Below are 11,043 nucleotides of genomic sequence, written 5' to 3' on the forward strand. Positions count from 1 at the left end.
TGAAGCATGTTCTGATGTTTATTCTCATCATTCTTTTTGTCTAAAAATAACATATTTAAAAAACAAAATAAAAAGGCATTTTTGACACTAATATGCTAAAGTCATGACATAAATGTACACAATAGCTAAGAGAGTTTTTTTCTGTCCTGCTATCAGAGGTCATTGAGCGCACACCAGACATTAGCAAGGGTGTGATCCTGCCTAATCCAACAGACAATCAGTACCGGAAAAGCTGTTTATCTGTTACCCAGCATCACCCTCAATATCTCATAAAATCTACATTAAGCTGTCGCGTTTCACAATTCTGCGAGGTTAAACACATCACCTCTTACATACACTTTCATAAAAACAGCACCACAAGAAACTGTACAACTCACCTACAAAAAGTGAACACTGCTTAATCTAAAATAGTGTAAACTCTGCAATATTTAATCACAATAAATATATTGTTCTATTACAAGTTTAATAAGATACAAATCTTTTTAAAACTGCATCCCTTAAGAATACATGTGCAAGTTATGTAAACCTTATGAGTGAATGCATCTTTATTTGTCTTTAGAAAGACAGTTACATTTGGATAAAACACTGCACAGTATGTCCATTTTTAAATATTTCAATAAATTAATAAGGTATTTGGGTTGAATGGCAACCTAACCTGGGGCACAAATGTCACAAGGCCCCTCCAACCCACCCAATGAAATTCATAAAGACACAATGCATTTCCCTTCTGTAATAAATCAATTGAATCACATAAAACTATATAACGTAAAATGGGCTTGTTCAGCATAAATATAAAGCACACAAATATGTTAATTTAATATCACTCTTAATAAGATCATAAGCGACAAGATTTATAAACACAACACAGCGTCAATGCAGTACCATTGTGGGACAGAACTGTCCATCCGCAAAGGCACAATGTTGTTTATGTGCTCCACTGTGTGTCTATTTCTCCTCGTCTGTACTGCGAGGTAGAAGCCGTTTTTTGGGGGCCATGATCCAAGCTAAGGCCACTGCTGCCGTGCCGTCCCCACTCTGTCGTGAGAAACATAAGAACGTGGCCCACAGGAACGCTGAACAGCCCATGAATGCTGTCCTCATGTACAGAGGCATCAGAACAAAATTCAGAAACTGAAAGAAAATACAAGTTAATCAACATAAATATGATTAGATGTGAAAAATGAACAATGCCATTTAAGAATATTGACAAAGCAAAGGATGAAGACATGTTTATGGCACTTTCATCTGTGTTTATATATTATGTGGTGACAGAATGTGGTTCTTACCTGCATGAATGGCCAGTACATCAGTCCAGTCTGAAATGTAAAAATATATTTAGACTGTCAGCCATAAAAGATAGATGCTGTCAATATCATTCATTTTATAATAAATGTATTCACCTTTTTCTTCAACACGGAAGTATGCCTATGGGCGAGACTTCCAGTTAATTAACGAGAAGAATAACAACGTGCAGTAAACGGTAAATCTGTTTGCACCACAAATCAGTGTGTTCACAATTAAGATAATACATTAAAATAATATGGTAAGACACACCAATTTTCAATATCAAGCAGCAAAACTAACTTTTTTGTACAGCTAAAAATAGCTGGATGCGGATGAGACCGGAAGCCAGACCCATAGAATTTACAAATGGCCACGCCCATTTTTATGGGAAGAAAAAGGTGATTAACATTTATAAACATATATAAGTGTTCGAACTGAAGGGGGGCAGGGGGGCCCCCCATAAGCATTAAGGTTCCCCCATAACACCCAAAAAAATACTTGGGGGTCCCCTGGTTTTTCAATAAAACTATAATACTTGAAACATGAATATATTCATATAATTGATATTATATATAAATATTTTAAATGTATAAACTCAACATATTTTTCTTAAATATATACATGCATGCGTGCATAATAAATATACACACCACACACACATATATTATGTAAACAAAAACTTTTATTTTGGATGCGATTAATCGCAAATAAATCGTTTGACAGCACTAATACATATATAATGCTTATATAGCATGTGCTTAACTTTTTCTTTTTATCATCTTGACGTGATCTTGACATCAGTAGAAAATCTTGCCTCTAGAAGGACACGAAAGGTTCAGAAAGACTAGAAAGGTTCAAAACTTGAACCTCTGAGGGATTTTTTCAACTACTGTACATATCTGATTTAGACTTCAGCAAATTATTCTCTGTAAAGGAGGCTGTTCATGTGCTATAACTGGTAAAAGATGACTTCTTTTTGGTGGTTCATCAAGGGCCTACCTTATATGTATTAAAAAACTTTTCTCGCCAGTCTGCAAATATGTCCTCTTTGCCCTCCAAGAAACTCACACCTGTGAAGACAATGAATTCAGTGTTTAAACAAACAAGTGTATTATATGAGACTGTGACTGACATTAGGCTACATCACCTGTGTAGAAGACACTGGTCGCCAAAGGTGAAGCAAAAGTTTGGTCCAAAAGCAGTTTGCGGAAAATCATGCTGGCCGATCTTCCCGGGAAACGATGTTCTAAGGCTCGCAACCAGGAGTAATTGAAGTTCCCATGAAAACTCAGCGCCACAATCGCCACGTTTCTCGTGTGCCTCCAGTCCATTTCTTCTCTCTGCGCGATCATGCACTGATGCACGAAATCCCCACCGGCGAACAAGCATCCGTACAGAGTCACATTGCTTATCCAAGGCAATGCCTTTGCTCGTTTGAAAAAAGATTTTCTCATGTTCAACACAACAGAAATTGCTGTAACCTTTGCAAACGATGTCGATGGACAGGAAACAAAACTGCAGCGACCTGACATTGACAGACGGCCGTATATAAGCTCATAAAATATGACCTTTTGCTCTTCAAGTTAAATGTTCAATTAAACTCGATTATTTCTAGCCAGTCTGGTTCAATATTTTTAAAAGGCACAATTAATGACAGATTATTAGCTCATTGTGACTCTTGGTGAACATCCTTCAGTTTCTAAACATCAGAAGATCATTACAAAGCACTGCCAAATAAAACACAGATCAATCGAGTACTAGAGTTCAGTCCATCTTCTCGGACTTTAAAAGAGACAGCAAGGCAAAAATAAGAATTACGCTTCATTAATCCATTAGCAATTAAATGAAAAGGTTCCAGCGCGCGTTGATCCAGTGATCAGCAGTTTCCCGTTACTTTAGTCAGGTGCTCAAATCCCACATTAATCTGCCCGCGAGCTCCTGCGCCTTCACGGGTGGCGTGCCTAAATCTGATCTGTATGTAATAAAGATCGACCACACACTCAGTAAGACCAGGCACTAGCTTTTATGTTCGTGTGATCAACGTTTACTGAGACTTTTAATGCTTACACGATTTGAACATATTTCATCTTTATATGCTCTAATGTTATGTGACATGTTTGTTTGGCATTGAGATGAGCTCATTCTATAACTTCACGGTCATAGCGTAATATGCGTCAATTTAATATGCGCAAACTTCCCCAAATATTGTTTTATTTGTCCTATTCCTCTGGTTCTAAGCATATTCCTGGGTTTTTAGCAATGCGAAAGAATCGTTGATTTGAATCGTATATCTTTTCAATGTCGAAAAATCAAACATCGCCTAAACGAATCGGAGGTCTATTTCGAACATTTCAGATTCGCAATAAAAAAAAAGTAAACGATATGAAATATTTGAATAACAGCAATTCTACAAATAAAAGTTATTCAAATGTGTTTGCAACTTGTTTATGCGACGGTTTCATCAGCACACGAATCTGATTTGTTTTGGTTAATAGAATAATAAAATAAAAAGCAAAAACTTTTCAACCAAAGTCATGACTCGTGTAGATTATTATTTTTTATTTTTGTATATATTATTTTTTATTTTTTAGATTTTTATTCTTATTTAGGCTACTATGTTTTTATGAGCTCAATCATGGCAACAACAAACGAACATGGACACCTTATTTTTATTTAATCATAAAAGGCATGTGATTGACACTTGAGATGTCAGAGACCACGTGATGACGTAAAAGTGTTTTCGAACCTATTTATTCATTTTTTTGCAACGACCTGTTCGAAAGACCCGATTCGGCTCGGACTCCACATCACTTCACTGCATTATTACATGTCTTTGCATTGATGGGGTAAAGCGAGGAGCTCACGAGACTGTAAAGGGGGCGTATGTTTAGGCTACGTCAGCGCTGCCAGCGTGGAGCGGCATGACACCAGGAAGTAACGCAATTCAATTGACTATACAAATATCGAAGAGAGAGGGTACCCGAGGTGGATTTTTGTGCTTGGATTTGCTTCCCTAAAATACACAGCACGCGACGACGCACGGGGAACACGCAGAGTCCCTGCGACGGGGTTTTCAACATTGCATGGATAAGCCGCCTGTGAAGGTAATGTAGAACAGCGCGTATCATTCCCTGAAGGACTCGCTCATTTGATTAAAGTGCAGGAAACTTATTCACTGTCATTGCCATGGGGAGGATGATGCGGAGCTCTACCGGATTCATTAGAATCATTTGTATCGAGTATTTGCTGTTAGTGCGTAGAGCTTGATACTCGCCGTCTTCTTTAAACGTGAAAGTGCCGGTGAAAATTTGTGTCATTAATAGATGGTGGTCTGCAAACCACTGTCATGTGCAAGTTGGATCCAAAAAATCAATTGTGTTGCAAAATGAAGTGTTGCATTAGAGCAGGATGCGCACGAGGACATGACATAAAATTTTTCCTCGTCTGGACAAGGTGGACGTACCAGATGAGTGCTAGTGTACTGAAATGAGCCTTGTCATCCGACAGGTTTTCGCCTTTAACACGCCCCACATCCTGAATATCAGGAATTATAAGTGTAGAACTGATAAAGCAAGAATTAAGACAGCGCCGCGAGGCTCATCTTACACAAATTAGCACAGTTTACAAATAGAACAGTGTTTGTCAAGTCTGCAAATAGTGTTTGTGTTATTTATTTTGTGCTTAAATGAGGCCTAAATGTTTCCTCCTCTCATAGTCAGCGAGAGTGCCCTACAGGTGAAATATGATGAGTTTTGTTAAAGCCTGAGGAATCATTTTATTTGATGTTACAAGTAATGTGATATACAGCCATTGTCATCAAGTTTGCCAGTTCTCCAGCGTTTCAGTGCAGTGCCCTTCAAGGATAACCATATATATTTACTGTGTAATTGTAGATGATGGACCCTACACTCGCTGAGATGGGAAACCATCTCTCTGATGCCATGAAGATTTTGGAAAGTGGAAAATTGTGAGACTTCACCTTTCATATTACAATATTTTCAGTAATTGCATTTAAAATGGCAATACTAAGCCATCTTTATGTTATGTTGACCGTATGTCCATAGTTTAGTTTCACATATAACTCATATAACGATGTTGGGATGTATTCAGGGAATCTGAACAGGGCAAAGAAAGAAGAAAGTTGAGTTGGAAAGACTTTCCAGGACCCTTGCAAGGAGAGTGAGTGAGACTCTAATACTGTAAATCACAGTTTACATTTACACTGTTTCTTGCCTTGCTGTGTAACTCTACTTTGTTTATTTCTAAGACATTTTGTGGGGTTTAAAGTCAGCGCATATTAGCTATAAAACACTTGAAGGCCTTTCTTAGCCTTTTCCTTTTTCCATATTTTTCTGACAGTGGACAGGATGTTGTCAGCATACTCCAGCTTGTCCAGAACCTGATGCATGGAGATGAGAAGCAGGGTCATCGGTAGGTCACAGCATGCTCGGTTTGTCGTCCTAAAGCCAAGAAATTAATCCCTTAAGAATTATGAACAGGTTTATAATAAAACGATTTTAATACTTTTATTCGACAAGGTCGAGGATGCATTAAAGTGATGGTAAAGGCATTTGTAAGATTTCTATTTCAAGTAAATGCTGTTCTTTTGAACTTTCTATTCATCAAAGAATCCTGAAGAAAAGTATCACAGTTTCCACAAAATCTTAATCTGTTTTCAACATTGACATATTTCTTAAGCAGCAAATCAGCATATTAGAATGATTTCTGAAGGTAATCATCATGTGACACTGAAGACTGGAGTAATGTTCAGCTTATAAATTACATTTTAAAATATATTACAATAGAAAGCAGTTATTTTAAATTTTGGTAATATTTCACAATATTACTGGTTTCACTGTATATTTGGTCAAATAAATGCAGGCCTGGTGAGCATAAGACACTTCTTTCAAGAACTTCTTACAAAAAGTCTTACAGACCCAAACTTTTGAATGGTGGTATACGTAGAATACTTTAGTAAAATAAGGTCTGTGTTATATATTACTTGTAGAACAAAATGGAAAAGTCTCTTAAATAGGGATGCACCGATATTAACATTTTGGCCGATACGATAACTGATAATTCTTTATTTTTGAAAGCCGATAACCGATATGTTGGCCGATAAATATATATCCAAATGTTTATATACTTTTTCAGGCGCTCTTTTAACTTAACCAAACGCATTCTATACTAGATAAATCAGATATACATCAAATAAACACAATAATACAACGTAAAATTGCACAAAAGGCTGCAAACGAACAGAGCACATCTGAAGTGTCTCTGAAGGAAATAATGCATTATTTATCGGCTTTAAGATATCGGCAAAATTTTCTTATCGGGCCGATACCGATAACAGAAAAAATGAGCATTTATCGGCCGATACCGATATGGTGGCCGATATATCGTGCATCCCTACTCTTAAATAAAAGTCTCTGAGTAATGCCGTAGGCCTTATTTTACTGATGAACCAAACCTATGCTGAAATAGTCTTTAGGGTTGGTCTACAAATTGATGTCAAGACCGAACAGCTGCATTATATTGCACTCAGAGCATGTGTAAACCCCTCTGCGTGTGTCATAAAACAATGAACGTCTGTTTAGCAGGATGCAGTATGTCGGAGAGCAGGGACACATGGCTCTATTGGGACACAGTCTGGCTGCATATATTTCTGTCCTGGAACGAGAAAGATTGAGAAAGCTGACCACACGCATCCTGTCGGATACCACTCTCTGGCTCTGCAGGCTTTTCAGGTATGCTCAAGTTTTCACAGTGATCTCATGTGGTTTCGGGGGTTTCTCTTCTCCCTGTCATACAAACACTTATAAGTGATTTAAAGCTATTTATAGAGATGTGTGTAAGAGCATTATTAATAGGCTCCACCTTTGGTTCACCTCAGCAAATTTTATTGGCAGTGTCTTCACTTGAAAAGCTTAGGCGGCAAAACACTGAGCTTTTCATTAGAACCATGACAGATTTAATGCTGAATAAAAGTGGACAAGGGGAATCTTTATCTCAAGTCTGTTTTTTCAGTGTGCACCTATTATATTAAATAGGTGCTTTTACAATTTTATAAGATGATTTTTTTGAAGCAAATTACTAGGGATGCACGATATTGGATTTTTGCTGAAATTTTTCAACTCATGATACCGATACCGATATATTTCCTTTTGTTTGGAAACAACACCAAGTCTCTCCTGTGCAGAAATTATAAGCAAAATATTTTAAATTTTGGTTAGTTTTTAAGCAAGAACTTATTTGTTAGAATTAAATAAACAATAATGAAGGTTTTTTGACAGTGCATTGAAGCTTTGAAAATAACTATAAATAAACTATATATCAATCCCTGCATTTTTTTTTGCCCAGAAAGATGCAAGGTTAACCCTAACATTTTATTTTAAGATTTAACATTTGTAGATGGTCTAAAGCAAAAGAGTTGTACAAATTCTGAAAATCTTTTAGAGCTTATGATTTGTTTAAAAAATAAAACATATTACACATTAATGAATAAATCAGTATACTGTATATAAAATTATTTAATTTACAAGTGTCATGTTTGTGATTTTTTTTTCATGTTTCATTTTTCATTACTGCTGTATTTAATCAGAAACACAGTCTAATGGCGCTTTTCCACCGTGTGGTACGACTCGGCTCGGCACGGCTTGGTTTGCGTTTCCACTGCAGTTCAGTACCGCTTTAGAGTGGGCGGGATTATTCACATGTCGTTATAGTTGCGCCGCCTCTATTGCTGCGACTCCTGAAAAACTTTTTCATTCCGCGTCACCCCATCAAGCTCGCTGGATCCGCTCCTCTGCTATCAACGAGAGGAACATCTGTACTTCCTCAACAGACAACGAAACAGCCACTTTTTGGTTGTTAAAAAAGGTGCGCTTGTTCAAAACAGCTGCGTTCGATCCTTCGCTGGCTGTGCTGATTTAAGATTAAAACTCCTTACCGAACGGGCGTTAGGACCTGGGGTAGGCTGCTGCGTGCTATTACTGTTCACTCTATCACACACCGAACGTGTCATTCTGTAAGTGCTTTCACAGATTAAATGCAGCGATCCAAACAGTCAATCTAATCATCATTCAGACAAAACTTTGCTTCAAGAATGAGCCACAATGCTGACGTGATCTAATCGCTAGCACACCTTGAGCACATGTGAGTTAACACATTCCTCTTATCGGCAAGACATATCGGCATCATTTTTCATATCGATATGAAAAAAATATCGATATATATTGATATCAGTATCGATATCCGATATCAGTCCAATAATATCGTGCATCCCTACAAATTACTACATGATTTAACTTTTTCTACAGGTATTTTTTTAAGGATGCACTGATTTTTTTAATTTTGGCTGATACCAATAAGCAAATAATTATTTTCATATAATGTCCGATAACCGATAAATGGCCAATATTAAAATTCTATAGTATTTTTCCAAAAAATTTAAATAAAACACTAAAAACTAAAAGCAATCATTTTAAATGTTGCTAAATTTAGACATCATAACGTTATAATGAACAGAATAAAAATGGATCTCCATTTTGAGATTTGCTAAAGATTACATTTAAGATATTTCAAAGTTAATTCTTTTTCGTAGATATGAAAATGGCTCAGCATATTATCATGAAGATGACCGTGAGGGGCTGGTGAAGGCGTGTCGGCTAGCTATTAATACTCATTATGAGGACTACGCTACAGAGGGCTTTACATTGCTCAGCTCTAAACATCCTGTGATTTACCAAAGTGCTGCATGCAGACCTGGCCTGGGACAACATCTCTGCAGCCAGGTACAATGTCACCTCCACGTCACACATCAGTGCTGCAGGATCTGAAATGTTTCACATTACCTCACTATATCAAAAAATTGTGTGTGTGTTTATGTGTAGTGGATACTGCTTACTTTGATAAGACAACTTTTTGTGTGTTTGTTTTTCAGCTGGGACTGCCTCTGTCAAGTCTTTGTATTGTGCCCTGTAACACCATGTTTGGCTCGTTGCACCGAATGGTAGGAAGTTGTCTTTTGGTAGATAAGTTTAGAATTTATTTATGTTTTTAAAAGGGATTTTTCTTGGGTTCACCAAGGCTGCATTTATTTGACCAAAAACACAGTAAAAATAGTGATATTGGTAAATATATTGCAATTTAAATGAACTATTTTAATATATTTTAAAATGTAATTGAGTCCTATGATTGCAAAGCTGAATTTCCAGCAGCCATTATTTTAGTCTTCAGTAGCTATGTTTCCATCACCCTGTTTCTATGCGCATTTTGAAGTATCACATCAGAAATGAGTGATGGAAATGCCAAATTTCAAATAAAAATCCTTTAATTTGCAAAAAAGCTTTTACGCTCGCTTGAGGTGGTTTTCGGCTTGTGCGAAAAAGTGTTATTGCAAATAATGGAAGATGGAAACACATTTGCCGAGTAAATTTCTCCATGCGCATCAAAAAAGTAATGTGACTTTGCGCTATGGGACGACAAAACCTGACTAACCAGCGGACCGATCTTGTTCAACAGCATCTGAAATGTTTTTATGGTCATTTTGAAATGCCCGAGCAAATTCTGTCATCAAAGTATTTCTGTATAATTGCCTCCCAGAACTGTTACACGACTGCGTTCCCAAACAGCAGGCATCCACCTCCGAAAGCAATGACCACATTTATTTTGTTTTGTCTGCTCGCTCGCTCGAGGTGCAAGTAATTTATTTTATTATACAGTATATGAAAATTATTATATTCAGTGGCTTCTCCTACTTTTCTTAGTGATATATAGTGCCGGTTTACCAGGAAGTGACGATTTTGTTCTCTTTGACTCGTTGGATGGAAACGGTGCTTATTGGCAAATATTTTATATGATATTTCAATTTTGTGCATAAGTTAAATTCGCAGCTTTGGATGGAAACCCGGCTAGTGTCACATGATCCTTCAGAAATCATTCTAATATGCTGATTTGACTGTTTTTAAGGTAAATAGTCAACATTTGTATTTGGAAATTGGTTTGAGCCTAACTGATATATTTTAAAAAGTATCACCTAAGTGTATTTTAGAATTTGTGTAGTATTAACCTTAAATGTCTTATATAGCGTCTTGTTAATTGTATGACTTTTGTTATTTATTGAGTTTTCACCATGCAGATAACCTTGCTGCTGACATGATGGTGTTAAAAAAATTCAATAAATAAATAAATATGTTAGGTTGCTGCTCAAACAATTGTTATCAAAGGTAAAAACAGTTATGCTACTTAATATATTTTTTTAAAGCCGTGCTAATTCTTTTCAGTAGGTCTGTCACGATAACAACTTTTTGTTGTGCGATATATTGCCCCAGAAATAATTGCGATAAGCGATATTATTGTCATTTTAAACACCATTTTATGCCACTGAATATATAATCATAATGAAACAGCATAATAATGCAAGAAGGCCTACACACTTCCAAATTACAACAAACTTTTAATTTTTAAGAATATTTAGATGGAAATGAAGTGTCAAAATATTAGATACCTTAAAAAACCTGAATAAATAGTAAATAAACATTTTCTAACAAAAAGTGCAAAGTAACAAGTAGAAAAAAAGAAAACTGCACAAAGAATTTGTATGGAGATTTTTCCATCTACAGATTTTTCCCTGACCTTCTTTTCTCTGTAAATTAAGGGTGCACACTATTGCTGAAAAACACAATCACTACTTAGCAGTCAGATGTCCGCATGCACAAAGGCACAGATCCCTAAACAAGGCCATATCTGCAGATG

The 11,043-nt window shown here is 36.5% G+C and overlaps 2 protein-coding genes across 3 annotated transcripts in view; one reads left to right on the plus strand and one right to left on the minus strand.

Annotated features, from left to right (window-relative positions):
• Positions 1–236: 236 nt before the first annotated feature.
• Positions 237–3,220, minus strand: LOC107654467 (mpv17-like protein). The gene is made up of 4 exons (XM_016441536.1): positions 2,432–3,220; positions 2,284–2,354; positions 1,287–1,316; positions 237–1,131 (listed from the first exon to the last, which is right to left on the minus strand). The coding sequence occupies exons 1-4, from the start codon at positions 2,814–2,816 to the stop codon at positions 946–948; spliced, it is 672 nt and encodes a 223-aa protein (XP_016297022.1). The 5' UTR covers positions 2,817–3,220; the 3' UTR covers positions 237–945.
• Positions 3,221–4,119: 899 nt separating this feature from the next.
• Positions 4,120–11,043, plus strand: part of LOC107654505 (pyridoxal-dependent decarboxylase domain-containing protein 1) — a 19,794-nt gene continuing 12,870 nt past the window's right edge. Inside the window, exons 1-7 of one of the 2 annotated variants that reach the window (XM_016441589.1) lie at positions 4,120–4,388; positions 5,178–5,251; positions 5,395–5,463; positions 5,644–5,715; positions 6,885–7,034; positions 8,891–9,080; positions 9,230–9,298. In XM_016441589.1, the coding sequence (XP_016297075.1) occupies positions 4,368–4,388; positions 5,178–5,251; positions 5,395–5,463; positions 5,644–5,715; positions 6,885–7,034; positions 8,891–9,080; positions 9,230–9,298 (645 nt within the window). In that variant the 5' untranslated portion in view covers positions 4,120–4,367. The remainder of the gene's footprint in view (positions 4,389–5,177; positions 5,252–5,394; positions 5,464–5,643; positions 5,716–6,884; positions 7,035–8,890; positions 9,081–9,229; positions 9,299–11,043) is intronic. The other variant, XM_016441590.1, reaches the window with a different exon arrangement.

The sequence above is a fragment of the Sinocyclocheilus anshuiensis genome, unplaced genomic scaffold (assembly GCF_001515605.1).
Source record: "Sinocyclocheilus anshuiensis isolate Anshui unplaced genomic scaffold, SAMN03320099.WGS_v1.1 scaffold419, whole genome shotgun sequence".
NCBI lineage: Eukaryota > Metazoa > Chordata > Actinopteri > Cypriniformes > Cyprinidae > Sinocyclocheilus > Sinocyclocheilus anshuiensis.

Bases quoted from the DNA above. Each gene is read 5' to 3' on its own strand.
- LOC107654467 (XM_016441536.1), bottom strand. From the start codon at position 2,816: ATGTCAGGTCGCTGCAGTTTTGTTTCCTGTCCATCGACATCGTTTGCA. The intron at 2,355-2,431 runs GTGATGTAGCCT...TTGTCTTCACAG, and splicing joins GACCAGTGTCTTCTACACAG to GTGTGAGTTTCTTGGAGGGC. The intron at 1,132-1,286 runs GTAAGAACCACA...ATTTTCTTTCAG, and splicing joins TGTACTGGCCATTCATGCAG to TTTCTGAATTTTGTTCTGAT.